The 17,260-nt window shown below is 40.2% G+C and overlaps 3 protein-coding genes across 6 annotated transcripts; 1 reads left to right on the top strand and 2 right to left on the bottom strand.

Moving 5' to 3' along the window:
* The first annotated feature begins 323 nt into the window (after nt 1-323).
* LOC113576488 (ankyrin repeat and SOCS box protein 17) lies at nt 324-2,745 on the top strand. Its single transcript, XM_027008580.2, has 3 exons — nt 324-478; nt 623-800; nt 2,539-2,745. Exons 1-3 carry the CDS (start codon nt 324-326, stop codon nt 2,743-2,745), a joined length of 540 nt encoding a protein of 179 aa, XP_026864381.2.
* Nucleotides 2,746-4,952: 2,207 nt separating this feature from the next.
* Nucleotides 4,953-12,107, bottom strand: rabggtb (Rab geranylgeranyltransferase subunit beta). Of its 2 annotated transcripts, XM_035534177.2 has the most exons (9): nt 11,949-12,107; nt 11,288-11,395; nt 9,235-9,432; nt 8,672-8,777; nt 8,484-8,536; nt 8,179-8,289; nt 7,930-8,055; nt 7,625-7,774; nt 4,953-6,805 (listed from the first exon to the last, which is right to left on the bottom strand). In XM_035534177.2, exons 1-9 carry the CDS (start codon nt 11,949-11,951, stop codon nt 6,665-6,667), a joined length of 996 nt encoding a protein of 331 aa, XP_035390070.1. In that variant the 5' UTR covers nt 11,952-12,107; the 3' UTR covers nt 4,953-6,664. The 2 variants fall into 2 exon arrangements, with proteins under 2 accessions (XP_035390070.1, XP_081556287.1); XM_081700161.1 differs by lacking the exon at nt 9,235-9,432.
* A 136-nt stretch (nt 12,108-12,243) lies between these two features.
* acadm (acyl-CoA dehydrogenase medium chain) lies at nt 12,244-16,797 on the bottom strand. 3 transcript variants are annotated; one of them, XM_027008596.3, is made up of 12 exons: nt 16,676-16,797; nt 16,288-16,396; nt 16,102-16,199; nt 15,955-16,024; nt 15,728-15,828; nt 15,020-15,100; nt 14,784-14,914; nt 14,478-14,586; nt 14,228-14,368; nt 13,853-13,948; nt 13,111-13,359; nt 12,244-12,971 (listed from the first exon to the last, which is right to left on the bottom strand). In XM_027008596.3, the coding sequence occupies exons 1-12, from the start codon at nt 16,688-16,690 to the stop codon at nt 12,900-12,902; spliced, it is 1,272 nt and encodes a 423-aa protein (XP_026864397.2). In that variant the 5' UTR covers nt 16,691-16,797; the 3' UTR covers nt 12,244-12,899. The 3 variants fall into 3 exon arrangements, with proteins under 3 accessions (XP_026864397.2, XP_081556286.1, XP_035390069.1); XM_081700160.1 differs by lacking the exon at nt 13,853-13,948; XM_035534176.2 differs by having other exon boundaries at nt 15,728-16,024.
* Nucleotides 16,798-17,260: the final 463 nt, after the last annotated feature.

The raw sequence follows: 17,260 nt of genomic DNA on the forward strand, positions 1-17,260 counted from the left end.
TGTTGTTTAAAAGATCGTTATTTACGTAATAATGATGTTCTTGGTTAAATTAGATAAGTCGTGGAAATCATTACATTATCTGGCCGCAACAGCAAATGTCGGCTGGTGAAGATGATCAAAGTGAAAATATTTTTCTTCGTTTGATGTCACGTGTTGTCAGAAAACCGCTTTATCGGTTTCCGGAGCAGTGGCGTTCTGAAACATATGAACCGCGGATCTATAAATCGCTCGGGACTATCTTGAGTAATGCTACAGCAGAGGAATTCGATTCCTTTATATTGGACTTCATTACTTTTACAAAGACTGCTCATGTGCGCCTGGACATGCGGCTCTACATTGAATTCATCAACGTCTATGCCAACTTCATTCTCTACTGGGTTTTTGTGCGCAGAAAGCACGCAGATATTGTCAGGAAGCAGATGGTAATGACGTCTGTGTATCTGCCCGACCAAACGAATCATTTGGCCATTGTGTGGAGGTAGAAACTAAAACAAGTATATGGTCCAAAAAAACTAAATGAAGGGCTTTCTTAATGTCCATCTCAGGCTCCACAGTCCAAATCTGGTTCATCACAGTACTATCATTCTTAATCATCTGTTTAACCTTTTTTCTTTCACTTTAGGTCAATTAGTCCAAGATACAGCCCTCCAAGTGGCGTCACTCCTCTTATGCTTATAGCACGGAATCTTCAGTGTGACATACTGAAAGGTCTGTTCCAGTACGGCATGCCGGAGTGCGAGAGGAGACCTTTGTACGTCGTTATCTCCATCCTCTTCCATCCGTCCAGCTTGGAGGAGACAGTAAACGTCCACAACCATGATGGTATCATCAGTCACATGCAGGAATGCATGGTGCTGTGTTTCAGAGTGCTCAAATACATCTCTATCACTGACAGAGGTTAGGGTCAGCATGTCTATGAAAACCACATTCCTTGCAAATGTGTGTGTTTTTCTTTAACATACCTTGTAGCAAGGAGAACCAGTTGTCATCTAAGATGTAACTTGCAGTTCACAACTGTGTCTGAGCTACACCATATTGCCAAGAGTATTCACTCACCCATCCAAATCATTGAATTCAGGTGTTCCAATCACTTCCATGGCCACAGGGTATAAAACCAAGGACCTAGGCATGCAGACTGCTTCTACAAACATTTGTGAAAGAATGGGTCACTTTCAGGAGCTCAGTGAATTCCAGCATGTTACTGTGATAGGATGCCACCTGTGCAACAAGCCCAATCATGAAATTTCCTCGCTACTAAACATTCCACAGTCAACTGTCAGTGGTATTATAACAAAGTGAAGGTGTTTGGGAACGACAGCAACTCAGCCACGAAGTGGTAGGCCACGTAAAATGACAGAGTGGGGTCAGTGGATGCTGAGGTGCATAGTGCGCAGAGGTCACCAACTTTCTGCAGAGTCAATCGCTACAGAATTCCAAACTTCATGTGGCCGTCAGATTAGCTCAAGAACAGTGCGTAGAGATCTTCATAGAATGGGCTTCCATGGCTGAGTAGCTGCATCCAAGCCTTACATCACCAAGCACAATGCAAACATCGGATGCGCTGGTGTAAAGCATGCTGCCACTGGACTCTAGAGCAGTGGAGACATGTTCTCTGGAGTGATGAATCATGCTTCTGTCTGGCAAGTTCAAGTTCAGTTCAAGAGGTTTTATTGTCATTTCAGCTATATACAAGTATACAACAAAAATGAGACAATGTTCCTCCAGGACTATGGTGCAACATAAAAATGACAGTGCAACAGACATGCTACACAAGTGCAAACAGTGTAGCACAATTGGCAATCCAATGGACAAGTCTGGGTTTGGGGGTTGCCAGGAGAACAGCACTTGTCTGACTGCATTGTACCAAGTGTAAAGTTTGGTGGAGGGGGGATTATAGGTGTGGGGTTATTCTTCAGGAGTTGGGCTCAGCCCCTTAGTTCCAGTGAAAGGAACTGTTAATGCTTCAGCACACCAAGATCTTTGACAATTTCATGCTCCCAACTTTGTGGGAACAGTTTGGGGATAGCCCCTTCCTGTTCCAACCAGTGCACAAAGTAAGGTCCATAAAGACATGGATGAGCGAGTTTGGTGTGGAAGAACTTGACTGGCTTGCACCTCAACCTGATAGAATACCTTTGGGATGAATTAGAGCATAGACTGTAAGCCAGGCCTTCTTGTCCAACATCAGTGTCTTACCTCACAAATGCGCTTCTGGAAGGATGGCCAAAAATTCCCAGAAACACTCCTAAACCTTGTGGAAAGCCTTCCCAGAAGAGCTGAAGCTGTTATAGCTGCAAAGAGTGGGCTGACATCATATTAAACCCTATGAATTAAGATTGGGATGTCACTCAAGTTTGTGATGGCAGACAAGTGAATACTTTTGGCAATATAGTGTAGTTCTGCAAGACCTCTGCTTTGATAGTTGTTAACAGTCATACGGCCAAAGTCTAATGACAAAGATAGGAGTTTGAATGCATGTCCTAACACACAGCCTTGTTTGTTATTGTGGGACACTACAGATTTGAGTTTTTTCTTCAGATGCAGATAGCCTATGGCCACACTCCTTTGTTGAAGGACTGGAGGCTGTGTATTCCAACCAACCGTTGCCAGGAGCCCTGCGAACTCACCCACCTATGCAGAGTGTCTGTGAGGGCAAGACTGTTGCTCACAGGAGGCCTCCCAGATGCCATTAAGATCTTACCTCTTCCCACATATCTACAGCACTATCTCAATCTGAAGTACTGACAGGTCTTCCATACTATGGGGGGGAGGTTGCTCTGTCTCTGTCTCTCTCTCTCTCACTCTCTCACACACACACACACACACACACACACACACACACACACACACACACACACACACACACACACACCCCGAGCAACCTGTTAACAAAGTGATTAAAACACCCCCTGGTGAATAAAAAACTGTCATCCGTGGGAGGCAGCCCAGTGAGTCTGGGACAATCTATTCTCACCTCACAATTAGCTTTCAGGGTCACAGAATAAATGAGAATGTTTTGAAGAGTTGAACACCTAAGTAGACAATGCTTACATCCTGCTTTTAAAGGAAACAAGAATCTGTCTTAAGATCACCAGATGAACTAGATGCAATCAGGAATGCTTATCTCTGGTCCATGAGACCAACACAGTGTGGTCATTTCCATGCTCTAAGATGGCTATTAACTGAGGAATTGAGTCATGTGTATCTGAGCAGGGAAACGACCAAAATGGCCCTCCAGGAGTCTGGCACGCCTGATCTATAGATGATGTGGCTTTGAGGTTTGTCCAGTCAAAACTGAGTAAAATATTAATAAAATATTGCTGAACATAATGATTCCCTTCTTATGTTACAGACAATTGGGACAAATTTGAAAAATGATCTTTGGGTGGAATTCCTTTTATGGGCAGAGTACAAAGATTTACAGTTGAATTTACTACTGAATATAATTGTAAATCTACCCCACACTGATACTGTAAGCAGTATGATCTTTGTGTTTGTACTAGTGCACAAGTGCACTCCTGTCTGCTGTAAATGCCACTCCTAAATGTCTAGTTGTCAAAACCTTAAGAAACACTGCATAAATTGCTGATGGTCTTTTTCAAATTCAAGCACTTAATATAATAGTCAGATACTGTCTACATGTGAATTATGTTACAGTGCATCTTAATTAACTGAACAGTAACACAAGGTGACAAAAAGGATGAAAATCAGTAAGCCTCAAGAAGAGAAAGCCAAGGCTACAAAGCCATGGTTTGCTAAAAATCTCATGAAATGGCAGCATGAAACAGCAAAAGAAGAACATTCAGTGGAAAAAAATGGAGCGGCTCTGCTCCTGATCCAAAGCTAAACCAAAGCTATATGTAAGAATGACAACTCACATATGGTTGCCAGTAGCTCTGGCTTACTTGTTATTGATGACAGCAAAGGCAAAATGCTCCAAAAACGAGTAGAAAAAGAAGAGTGCAGCGTGCTGCTCCTGGCAAAGCATCACTGGGGAAGATCATCTTATGATGACTTAGGGTCATTTGCAAAGGATTTACAAAAAAACATAAACGTGGCCATTTCATATAAGACTATTTTTAATCCCCTTAAAAACAAGGGGCTGTGAGGGCTATATGCTTAACCGAATACATATGTAAATTCAAAGTAGCTATCCAGTCACATATGGGTTGTATACTGTGCACATTTTTTGGTTTTAAACATCCAGTAGTTTTTGTGTTACTGCATTGTGAGTCTTTCATGTGGAAAAGCTGCTATGCTGATTTTACACCAAATGAGATTCAGGAGAGTTTAAATCTGTGTTCGTGGATGGGACAGCATATGAAATGCACAGCGATGGGCCATGTCCGCTTCCCTCCAGGGGAAGCAGCTGATGAGCTCCGGCAGGGTTTCACTGTCCCCTAACAACAGTTGGGTTTGCCTCAATAGCTCTGCCAGGAGTATCGGCTCTGCTGCTCTCCCACAGACTGGGAAAAAAAACCTGACTGCATGTACATCTACCAAAGCCCATCTAAATGGAAAAAAAAACCTGGGAAATTTTTAGATATATTTGTCCTCTGATCTGCTTTTGTGTCTAACCAAGAAACATCAAACTATTGACTATTTGGGATTAAGAATCTAAAATATGTAATAAAGTGAATTTGTAAAGTTTTTTCCAAATTCAGTTGAACACTGCAGAAAAGTCATGAGAACTCTTCTAAAAGATACTTTTTAGACACCTTCTATATGCAGAGCACAATGTTTCTGCCAGTCCCGTTTCCTTTTATCTCCACAAGAGATGAGGCATAGGTGCTTTGAGGAGACCATGACCATCGGGTGGGCTCACTTTTAGGAACAATTAGTTCTAATTAGATTCTTTTAGACTCCCTTAACTGAACTACTTGTTGGTAACAAGATTTGGATCTTTACAGAAGACATGATTCTGTCTAAACTTTCATTATGACACAGGAAGATGAAGTTGCAGACATCATTTATTCATACACTGCCATTAAAATATCCAGTAGCCACACCATACATATGCACACTACCGTATTAGCCCCATGACTAGCTATAGACTTGATATATGGACTATATTTTAGTTAGGGTGTTGTTTTTAATGCTATTGCATGTTATATTGGTGTGAGTACACATTGCAAAAATCCCTGATTCAGGCTAACTGGATAAAATGTAGCAGATTTACTGAATAAAGCATTGATGATTTGACTTTACCAAGCATAAGGATGACCACAGAATATCTTTCATAGTTAACTTAGCACAAACATCTACTGGAGATAAACATAAGTGAAACAAGTTTACAGGTTATTATTTTAAGTAATGCACAAACTCAGACAAAAAAAATCTCTAAAACTTGCAAAATCTTGCAAAAATCTTTGTGACTGTACACCCTTAGCAGTCTTATACATAATATCCATGTTGAACCAAGTGCTAGAGGTATTCTACTCCAGACCATGAAGCCAAAATCCAATCTAGGAATGCAATAACTGGTTGTCAATTTAAGTTGTAGAACATATTTGTTCAAATCACATCCTTAAAGGTCCACGTACTGCAGAATTTCCACACACCCTTTACCTAGGAGTCGGATGTGATGAGAAAGTGGCCAATCAGGAACATTAGCTGTTTAATTAACTACCAGAGATAACAAACTCCAGGCTTAGACATTGGGATTTGCAGTCCAGAAATGAATGCCTCTAAATATGCAATAACATGTACGTGTTTACAGAGCATCAGATACAGTATAAGGCCCCTCCACTGAAACTTTGTATCTGAATCACATGATGCAGTACATAAATTTAATGTTTTCTTCAGTGCCCTAGGAAAGGATTTACACATCTCTAAACACTGCAATCATGTAAATTAAGTTGAAACAGATGAAGCCCATACAAACATTACTAACTTGTATACATAAAAAAGACACACAACTAAAAGAGAACTGCACAGTTTACAAAACCAAAGTCTCTGGTCCCTCTATACCAGGGGTGCCCAATGAGGTCCTGAAGTGCCAGTATTCCCTGCTCAATCCCCATTCAATTTATCAGTTAATTTACAAAATTAGCAGGTGTGTTAGTGGGCAAGGCAGTAAACAAAACTGTGACAGGCTCTGACCCTCCAGGACAGAGCAATAGAGTATGGGCACCCTGCTTCATACTTTGTGTCTACTTCTGTGCCAAGGGTGTCCAGGTCCACTCCTGCAAGACCACAGTGCGGACCCGTTTCATGTGTTCTCCCTCTTCCAACTGCTAAAGTCTTTCATAAGATAATTCAGGATTGTCAGGGCTGGAAAACACTAATCTATGCAATGACTTGGCTCTGCAGAACTGCACTTGAACAGCCCTGAACTACTGTGACGGGCAATACCCAAAGCCTTCCTTTAGCAGCTGGTTCCCTGGCACCGTCCCAGTCATGTCTCTGATCCACAGGGCCTTTAGCAGAGCTGGCTATAAACAGGGAACAGAAGGAGAGACACTGGTAGACTGGATCTATAACCGTGCATCCAATGCCAATCTTGATGGGCCACATCTCTACACAGATTACCATTTTCTGTGATTTAACATATTTGCTTTTCATCTGATGATTATCAAACCCTTATTAAACTTTTTTTTGTTAGAGCAAGAAAAACACTAATCTGTGCAGTACTGTGCTCTGGTGAATTCCCTAGCCTATAGCCCTAAGTCAGCAGGTCTGGATGGAGGCCAATTCTCTGGAGGACATCCTCTGGCATGCAGAACACAGGGTTCACAGGCTTAATTTGCTCATCCCCCAGCAGAGACAGACCAGCCACACCAAACAGGGTATGGAAAGGATCCACCTGTGTGTAAAATGACAAGCCAGTGGACAGATTAGGGTCACAGAAACACCATTTAAAAAATACATCTGATATATATTGTACTCTCTCTCCATGTTATATATTTAAATATTTGGCATTTAGCTGATACTTTTATCCAAAGAGGCTTACAATCTTCCAATTACAACTCATACGCTCGCTCGCTCGCTCACTCACTCACTCACTCACTCACTCACTCACTCACTCACTCACTCACTCACTCACTCACTCACTCACTCACTCACTCACTCACTCACTCACTCACTCACTCACTCACTCACTCACTCACTCACTCAAGTGCGCAGTCCTGGGAACAGCTACACATGACTCTCAAGCTCGGAGGCCTCTGGTTGAGGACCCGAGCTTGAAGGAAAAAGTCCAGGCGGAGGGCAAGTGGAAAATTTATTTATATATACACGTGTGTGTGTGTGTGTGTGTGTGTGTGTGTGTGTGTGTGTGTGTGTGTGTGTGTGTGTGTGTGTGTGTGTGTGTGTAAAAAATAAATAAATAAAAAATAAATCATTTTTGAGAGAGAAGTATTAGAAAATGTATACATTGACCCTCCTGTTAAATTAATTTAACATTAATTTACACCTGAACAAGTAAAAACACTGCTGACATCAATGTAGCTAAAAACCTCTAGAACTGAAAAGCTTGTGAACACCATTTCAGATGGGAATTAACCCCACAGAAAGGTGATATCCATTCTAATACCCATCTTCTATGACTTCTATAATCTTCTATAATACTGATATAACCTTCAGCTAAAGTATAAGAACAGATTAAGTGTTATCTGAATGTTACCATATCTCCTGGTCGGTCAGCAAAGCCTCCTGTCTCCTCATCCTGACAAGCCAGGATAAAGGCTCGCAGCTTGGCTTTGTCAATCCAGTGAATTCTGCCAATGATTTTCAAAGCTGCAAGAACCCACCAGGAGTAACAGACATCTGGCAGCTGAAAAGCAAAATAATTTTTAAAAAGAACTTTGATACAGCTGTTACTACACCCTGCAGCACAGAAAAAAAAGCCTTATGTCAAAAACATAGAAAGTAAGTTTGACAGCATCAAAAACAGATGCCTTCAGAATAAGGCGACTCTTTTTGGCTTACCTTCTCTGGCCTCCCATTGAGGCCTCCGGATGGGAGCTGTCTCTCGCAGAGCCACCAGCCCAGCAGATCTGCATTGACCTGATGGAGCTGTCCTGTGATAGACAGGAAACCTGTGCAACAATAAATCTGCAGGAACAGATGCAGAGGAGACAAGTGAGTTGAGAAAAACACATTGCCCATGGATGACTAATTCTAATAATACATGATTTACACTGATTTCAACAGTGTCTGACTCCAAATAGGTCTCACCTGCCCAGCATGAGACTCAGAGCCAGGCCTGCAGCCAAATCCTCCATCAAAGTTCATACAGGAAAGGACAAACTCTACTGCCTTGCCTACATCCACTGCATCCAGTCTGCCCTGAAATGTCATGCACAACATGTATGGGTACATCTTTAAAAGTGGCTTACACTGATAAATGATTCTCATCCAAACATGTCCAAAGCCCAAAGGAATATAAATTTGCCCTTTTTCCACTCTTCCTTGGTGTGCTGAATTCATTTTCATAGACTGAAGGCCCAGAGGTTTGCATTTTCTCAAAACAAGAAGCTCACCAGCAATGCAAGGGTTGCAACTGCACAGAAGGAAAACCTGGTATCTATTTCCCCTGCAAAGGAAAAACACCCAAATGCTGTTAAATCACTATTTCTAACACATAATTGCACATGATTCTAAAAGAAAGACAAATTCCAAAAACCATTCATTCAAGAAAACAGTTTAAATGAATTAGTTCAGAAGGTACCCCATTTGTCTCCAGCAAATGAACCATCTTCCTGCTGCAGTCCTCTAACATAGTCCACAACCTTGTCTACATCAATGGCTTTAACACGGTCATACAATGTCAAAATCTGGAAAAAGGTTTTATAAAATATTAAAAGTCTATTCATATACTGCCATTTTGAAGAAACATATAGGAAATTTGATAACATACTTGTCATAGTTGCCTTAAAGCATGGATGTTAAAATCCATTCTTGCAACGTTAAGTATTTTATCAAATTATAAAGGCCTTTATGAGCTGCATCTGGTAAGCAGGAAAGCCACTAATCTGTGCAACCCACCACAACTGTATGTGAACAACCCTGCTTTCTGATTTAAGAAAACTTATAACAGGGGTTCTTAACTCCAGTTCTGGGAATGTACTGGTGTTACGTTTTCCCTGCCCAACACACCTTATGCAGTTCATGTGTGGCTAGGTAATAAACTGAGGAGCTAGGTCAGAATTGTTGATGTGGGGGAAACTTGAAACTGTGCAGTGTAGTGGATCCCCGAGAGTGCAGAAGCTTTGCATTAGAGCATTGTGTGACCTGTACAGCACTGAGGGTGTAGAGCAGGTGAGGGTCATGGCCAGTACTGGCACTGATGCCTCCACAGTCATGCTGGCAGGACTTAATGAAGTCTATGATCTCTTCTTGGTTCATACGGTCAAGTTGGCCCATCAGGTCCATCACAGTCAGGCCCCAGTAAATGCCACTCATCCTCAAGTACTCTGAAAGTGTATATTCCTACAGAGGACAGGATTTAATTTTCTGTCAAGTCTCTAACACTGAGAGTAGACAATCACCAATTCCACTTTCCATTCCCAATAATACGTCTACTACTGCCTTCCTGGTGCATGTGTTGACTGCATGTATCTCTGACCTCAAACTCTAGATGAACTAAAATTTTCTTAAACACAATTAAAACTAAAATTATCCTAGTAGGCACCAAGTCCCAAGTCTCTAAATTGTCCAGTTTTGCTATTGATGGTGTGGCTGTTAAACCCACCCAGGCTGTTAAAAACCTTGGCTTCCTTATTGAGTCTACTCATCCTCTTCAGTCCCATCTCTCAGCTCTCACGAAATCTGATTTCTTTCATTTTATAATGCTGGCCATCTTCACCCTTTTCTGAATATTATTATTGCTGAAGTTCAAGTAAATGCCTTAATCAGCTCTTGCATTGACTACTGTAATGACTGTTCCCTTTTTATAGGTTTTTCTTAGAGGTGCATAGATCATCAGTAGCTGATATATTATTTGCCCATAGAGACAAAAAAAAACGAAAAGAAAAAGATAAAGCCAATTTTGAATTTATCATCATCAGTTTGATACTGGAATTTTGGCTGATAATTGATTATGTTAATCTATCCAATAGATTAAGCCTTCTGTTTAATTTATGGCTTGATTGTATATTATTACAGTTTTAAGAAAAAATATAATCAGGGATGCTTAGTTTTCTTTCACAAAATGCAACCTGTGCTTGCAATCATTTTGACATGCTCTTTACTCATTAAGCAAAGTAGCTGGTGACTGTGTAGTACTGCAGTTATATTATTTTCGGGGGTGTTTACAGCCATAGGCTTTCTTATGCCTGAAAAAGATCAAGGCAAAAGATGGCAATTAAAGGCCACCTATCATGGAAATAAAGAATTTTGAATATCTAAATATTGTTAAGGTTTCAACACACACTGTTTACTCCCCCTGTCCATACAGTTCATATCTAAGATGCAAAAACAGCCCATTTTTAAATCAGTATTTCTCTGATGTCATGAGAACAAGTGAAATGTAGGATATTAACATTTGAGAAAGGTTAAAAAATAAACGTAATGAGACTATTTTTGCTCCCCTTTCTGTTAAGAGCTATGTATGTTTACAATAATTGTGCTGTCTGATTTACCTGACACATGGCTATGTAAAATGAATTAATGATCCATTGTCAGTTTGTCTTACATATTACACCCATTGCACTTCATATTTATAGCATGAACTTGCTTAAAAATGCAGGTAAAAATATCAGTCATTAATATTGGCATTAGTCACAACAAGGTGCTAATTATTGGTTATCGTATCAGCCAAAGAAAATTCAATATTAATGCATTCCTAGTCTTCCTGCTAACTGAACAAACTTCAATACATTCAAACCTCTGCTGCTAGAGTACTGATACACACAAAGTGATCTACACCTGTTCTTTATCAGTTACACCGATTACCTGTCTCTTCCTGTATTAAACATTTAATCCATGTTCTCAGATTCACAGCTCAGCATGGTATAGCTCCTGTTTATTCTTTTGAACTCTTCCATCATTATAATCTTTTTTAAAATATTAGATCTTCTGGCAGTAATCTAATCTTTCAAATCTCGATTAAAGACTAACCTTTTCACTCAAACACTATCATACTTTTATTGATTATGCTCTTTTATGATTCCTTTATTTTAACTGGCTTTGTTTCATTTGTATTAGTCTAAATAGAGCCTAACAGTGGCAGTAATAATCATTACAAAAATGGTGCCTTGTCTCAGAGCCCAATAGTGCAATTAATAGAAGCCCTTAATTAAATAAATCTGACATCAAATGTTCACCTGATTTCACCAAGACTTACATAGTCATCTTTTTTAGAGCCATAGGCGGCAATATAGTCTGCATGTTTGTCGAGTATCAAAGAGTTGGGAGCATCAGGCTTAATGACCACGTCTTTTATCTGGGTCCCCTACAAGGCAAAAAAAAAAAAAAAAAAAAAAAAAGATGCAGAGAAAATGCATTGCTTTATTTAGCCATGAAACACTTAGAAGGGAATTCAAGACAACCATACTATACATTAATAACCATGGGAGTTTTATTATGGAGCATAAATAAAGGCAACAATATAATTACGTTATGTCAGATACGGCTAACGGGCAGTTAAGACTCATTCTAGACATCGTGGTATGCACTGCTGAGAGCGGGTATGTGGTCTAAATCCGAGAAGGATTCTGAACGGTTCTAATTAGCTATACAGTCTCCTTCAAACAGTCAGCAATAAAAAGAAGTTGGCTAATTAACTAGCTCGCTAGCGATCTGCAGGTAAGATTCCCTGTATTTCACTCATCTTACTCATTGAACTGTTATGAAGTTGGTTTGCATACTATTGTATGGTGTATAAATATCTCATGTCGGACATTCAAGACGTGTTAGCACTCAGTGACCTAGGTCAAATATTTTAATGCCTTATAACAATTTAATGATCTATAATACGTAAAAAGCAAATTCTGCTGATCACTCACCATTTTGACGGCGCCGGTGTGGGAAGTAACTAAGCGAACTGACTAGTCGTCCCAAATTATTTGCGTCATTGGAGAGCGCCCGATCTACGGCAGCCCTTTGGGACATATATCCCCACTCCATTACATTTTCGAGAACGTTAGGTATGTTGCTTAGTGTATATACACTGTTCAGTACGGGCACTGTTAAAATACATACTAAATCAAAGCCTTTGTTTGAGTCGTTATGCCTACAAGTTCGATGAGATTTTCTTTTCTGCCACTATGCAGTAAAATAACGTATTACACGTAGAAAACATAGCTTACTAATTTATAAACACATTTAATTAGTTTCAGCCATAAGCATCAGTCAGTCATTCTCAAAAATACACATTCAAAAGTAATGCCAATTATAGAATTAACCCTACTCCCCAGAGGACACTGTTCATTTTTTGGAAGGTATACCATTTAGATTTTTTTTTAAAAGCAAACAAAACAGTTTCTGCACCAGTCAAAATTGTGTTAACTGACATTAAATTGGTAAGAAAATCTACATTATGCACAAACATTAGCAAGACAAGCATTTATGATTTTGTATCTGGCCTATGACACTGGAGGAAGCTGGCATTCTGAATGACAGTCCTGAGATCCATTGATGCATATAAAAGTCAAACCAACTCATTTATTTAGTGCTTTTTACAACAGTCCAAGCCCCTTGTGAGCAAGATAAGGGTGACGGTGACAAGGGGAAAAACTCCCCATGAAGTAACCTCGAGAGGAACCAAGACTCAAAGCATGGCCCATCCTCCTCTGGCTGTAAAAGGAACACTCCACCAAGTCACTAATAGCATGTAGGTCTTATTGCAATTACAATAGGTGTTACACAATTAACAGCATCTGTTGTTTAGAACCATTTTTCAAATGGAATCAGAGGGTCTAAAATTAAGTCTCCTGTTGAAGAGATTCAAGTTAAGTTCACTGCTGGTATTTGCCAAGATGCTCTCGTGCTATAATGAGTCTTTGAATTTGAGCAGTTCCTTCATAAATCTGAGAAGAGAAACAAAAAGAGAGTTATTCTTTTAAAAATATCCTTTTTAATACCTTTACAAACCCCATCTTGAAATTGAGCAGCTTTGAGACACCACATCTGCCAACAATTAAAGATTAACATATTAAGAACTCTGACCTGATATATCTTTGCATCCCTCAACAGTTTCTCCACAGGGTATTCACTATTGAATCCATTCCCACCGAAAATTTGCACGGCATCACTAGCAACCTGGTTGGCGATGTCTCCAGCAAAGGCCTTGGCAATGGAGGCGTAGTAAGTGTTCCTGCGGCCCTGGTCCACCTCCCAGGCAGCCCGCTGATATGCCATCCTGGCCAGCTCCACCTTCATGGTCATCTCTGCCAGAATAAATGAAACAGCCTGGTGCTGTTTGAAAAGAAAATCAGCCTTCAATGACTCAATTGAAATTAGTGGCAGAGTCTAAAACTCTGAATTCAACAACTCCTTATATGCACTAAACATGAGAGGGTTGCTTCCATCTCACTGCTTTGTGGTAAATATTGCAGTGTCCCTCGTACCAGTCTTCTGGACACACCAGACGTTCCACATTTTTTCACTCTTACATAGGTCCTAGTATCCCTATACTAAGCCCTTAAGTACACACAGTACTTGGTGCAGGCATATTGGGAATTGGGTTAGAGCAAAAACGTGGACCATGCAGTAGGTCCCCAGGACAGGGTTGAGAGATGAGTTTTAATCGGATTTCAACTTCACAGCAGAATTAACAGGACATCCCAACTGTGCAATGTGTTATCTATGCTCCAACATCACTCCTGCTAATTAACATTGAGAAAACACAAAGAAATGTGTTAAAGGCAAATACTTCTTCCCTCCTTTCAGTATGTAGGACATAACCTACATCAGCAATAACTCTGCCAAACGTTTTTCGCTCCAAGGCATACTTGGTGGCTTCATCCAGTGCTCTCTGAGCAAGCCCTGTGGCCCCTGCAGCAACCTGAAACAGAGGCAGTGCAGCCACCCTTTAGCTTTAAAAGCTGCATTGCAAAGAAAAGCACACAAAAACTTATGGCCAAATAGCTCAAGACTGAAGCTTTTCAACCCACTATGCTAACTACTTATTGCCCAGTTCTGGTGAAGTAAGCTTTTGCTTGTCAATAGTTATTCATGTATACAATCCACAGGCATCACTTCTTCCTAAGGCACCCGAGTGTGGTACACTGGCCCATACTGACTGACATTCCAACAGGTAAATAATAACACAAGAAGTGTTTACTGGAGGTCTGGTCCTGTCAAAAGCACCCATAGCAATCTTGAAGCCAGCTCCTTCTCCAATCAGGACATTCTCTTTGGGGATACGCACATCCTCAAAAGTTATGCCTCGCGTGTCAGAGCACTTCTGACCCATGTTCATTTCCTGGAAACAGACCAAGGAACATGTGAAAACTTCCAATTATACTCTTGGATTTCATTTCAAAATGCCATAACAGCATTCGCACTGCATGTTTTATAAGGAAAGTTCTTGCCTTCCTGCCAATTTGAATTCCTGGAGTATTAGCGTCCACGATAAAGCCTGTGAAAGCCTTGCTGGCTGGACATTTGGGATCAGGGTTTGTGCGGGTCAGCAGAAAATACCTACACGTATACCAGTTAATATTAAAATATAAAATTACGTTTCACATTTGGATGAGACACTTAACATGATGCTTTATCCAACAACACAATGTGTAATAATCCTGCCATTGTAGTAACAAAAATAAATAAAAATCAATCCAAATATTTAAAATAAGCAGGTTTTACTGGAGCAAACTGAACCAAATCAGTCAACATGCCAGTTTGCTTTTCCTCCATTGGTGATCCACATTTTCTGCCCATTGACAATGTATTCATCTCCTTTTTTCTCAGCACGAGTCTTTATGCCTGCCACATCAGAGCCAGCTCCTGGTTCTGTCACGCAGTAGGCCTGTCAACATCATAGCACCACAAACATGCAGTATTCATTAAAAAGGCTAACTTTTGGGAGGACATTCATAAAGGATTGCAAGAAAAAGCTAAACAAAATACATACACACATCAGTGGCTCCTCAGTCAACCTTCCCAAATACTTTTTTTTCTGAGCATCGTTACCGCAAAGAATGACTGGCATTTGCTGTGGGATGGAAACACAATACTGAAATACCTTCTGGAGTTCAAAAGGTGAACAGAGTGATGATCACTTTACCGAACAGCATCTAACAAATTTGGGAGCTTGGAAGACAGACCATATTTGAATCTAACCCCTCTTGACTAATATTACTCCACATCCACAAACTCCAATTTTGCAGCTTAATGGAGAGAGTTAACCAATTAACTAAACTTGTGGTCAGCATTCAAAGTGACAGGATGTACTGTATCTACACTTTACTACCGGATCTGTGTACATCAGCACTGAGCAGGATGTCTGCTGGAGTTTTGCAAAAAAAAAAAAAAAAAAGGGGGGGGGGGAAAGCAGCTTTTGCTAAACAAATTTCCTAATGGCTCTGAGCTATGGTGGCAAAGAAAAGCTTCTCCATAAAAACATCAAGCTCATCAGCACATCCTGGTAACGTCACTACACCACTGCTCAATTTGGCGGTCTCCCTTGCTTTGGCACATCAAATTAATCTAATGGAAGGTTCAATGGCCATCTTATGAGTAAAATGAGTAATGGGATAGGAGCACTGTGCAGTGTTGTGGCTCACTATGACTGCCCACTCCCGCACTATACCACAACAACTGCCATACAACACTGACTTACTCCAAGAGAGTTAGCTTCAATGGCCGTTTGTACTCCTGTGCAGCCATAGGCCAACTCCTCGGTGATGAGGCAAGCATCAAAAATAGACAGACCCAACCCCCCTGGAACAGGAACAGAAATTTGTTTCCAAGAGCTATATACACACACCCCATTCTGGGTCATAATGATTATAACAAAGGAACAAATATGATGTAATTTTATTTTCATTCTGTTAAATATTGACCTACCACAGTCCTCTGGGATATGAGCATTCATTAATCCCAGCTCCCATGCCCTCCTGATGAGTGGAACTGGATACTAAGGGCAGAACATTGTAGGTTAAGTCAACTCAGAGAAACATCTTTGTGCCACAATTAAACATTTGATAGACCCACTTCAGCACTTTTGTCATAATCTTGGGCAACTGGAATAATCTCTTCTCTTGAAAATTTCCTGGCTACTTCCTGGAATTCTTTCTGCTGGTCAGTCAGATCTGTTGACAATAAGGGAAACTTATTTGAGTTTTAAAACATGCTGTATAATATATGTAGGGAAACTGACCAACTGCAAGATTAACTTACCAAAGGAGAACCCTCCATGGGACCCTTTCACTGCAGTGGCTGCTCTTGCACTAGCTGCAACAGCATTGCTTTGAAACCTCAGCGCAGTTCCAACACCCGACTTCAAAATCTGCACACAAACATTCCGCAGAAACTGACTATAGAAGGGTGAAAGTAGCCAAAATTACTCAGAATATGTTATGTGTGAATAAGGCACTAATACACCACATAATACATTTAGCTATTTAACAAAATCTTTAAACGGCCTAGCTATATATCTGACTAGCGTGCTAGTAGCAACCCAGCTAGCCACCAACAAAGGCGCTATGAATAAACATGCACAATTATGACATACAAATTGTTACCAAATAAAATAACGCAAAGCTAACGAACGGGTTTACCTAGTTACCTTGCTAAAAAGCATTGTTGTCGTTTGCGTTTTGCTAGTTCTCAAATCCAAATACCATGAAAATTAACCAACCTAAGGAGGTTAAAACTCTTCGTTTGCCCAATCGTAGCCTTGGATTTGATCACGTGTTTAAGCGCGCTCTTGTAAGTGACTTTTGCCCTACTTCCAATTACATAACTTTAGCTGCCATTGAGCTTTGCTGTGGTAATGTATACTGTGTATAGGTCGTGTACGTGTAAACATTGTGATACATGTTTCAGGAAAATGGTGAAAATCAATCCAAATATTTTTTTTCTTTTAAAAAGGGGATTCATATGTTGCGCTCATGACTCCTGCACTTTGTATCTGAGAAAATTAGTTTTCTTAAGCCATGGCTTTGTGACCTTTGCCTTCTTACAGTTTGCCTCATTCACCTAATGTTTTAAACATATGTTGTATTTTACTCAGTTATTTATTCATTCATGTCTCAACTCTAACTTTACAAGACTGCAAGTCATATTTATTTCAGATAACATTTATGTTGCAAAATATGTATTAAAATGTAACAATGAACACAGATCAGAAAATTTAGACTCATGTCACAAT

The sequence above is a fragment of the Electrophorus electricus genome, chromosome 17 (genome assembly GCF_041902795.1).
Source record: "Electrophorus electricus isolate QZ-2024a chromosome 17, ASM4190279v1, whole genome shotgun sequence".
In the NCBI taxonomy this organism is placed as follows: Eukaryota; Metazoa; Chordata; class Actinopteri; order Gymnotiformes; family Gymnotidae; genus Electrophorus; species Electrophorus electricus.

Coding starts and splice junctions, on each gene's coding strand:
- acadm (XM_035534176.2), bottom strand. Junction 15,101..15,727: donor TTGAAGCTAACTCTCTTGGA/GTAAGTCAGTGT, acceptor TCCATCCCACAG/CAAATGCCAGTCATTCTTTG. Junction 14,587..14,783: donor AATGGAGGAAAAGCAAACTG/GCATGTTGACTG, acceptor GTATACGTGTAG/GTATTTTCTGCTGACCCGCA.
- LOC113576488 (XM_027008580.2), top strand. CDS start 324: ATGCGGCTCTACATTGAATTCATCAACGTCTATGCCAACTTCATTCTC. Junction 479..622: donor CATTTGGCCATTGTGTGGAG/GTAGAAACTAAA, acceptor CTTTCACTTTAG/GTCAATTAGTCCAAGATACA. Junction 801..2,538: donor CGTCCAGCTTGGAGGAGACA/GTAAACGTCCAC, acceptor TTTTTTCTTCAG/ATGCAGATAGCCTATGGCCA.
- rabggtb (XM_035534177.2), bottom strand. Junction 8,778..9,234: donor ACACCCTCAGTGCTGTACAG/GTCACACAATGC, acceptor ACCTTTTTCCAG/ATTTTGACATTGTATGACCG. Junction 8,056..8,178: donor CTGAGTCTCATGCTGGGCAG/GTGAGACCTATT, acceptor CTGTTCCTGCAG/ATTTATTGTTGCACAGGTTT.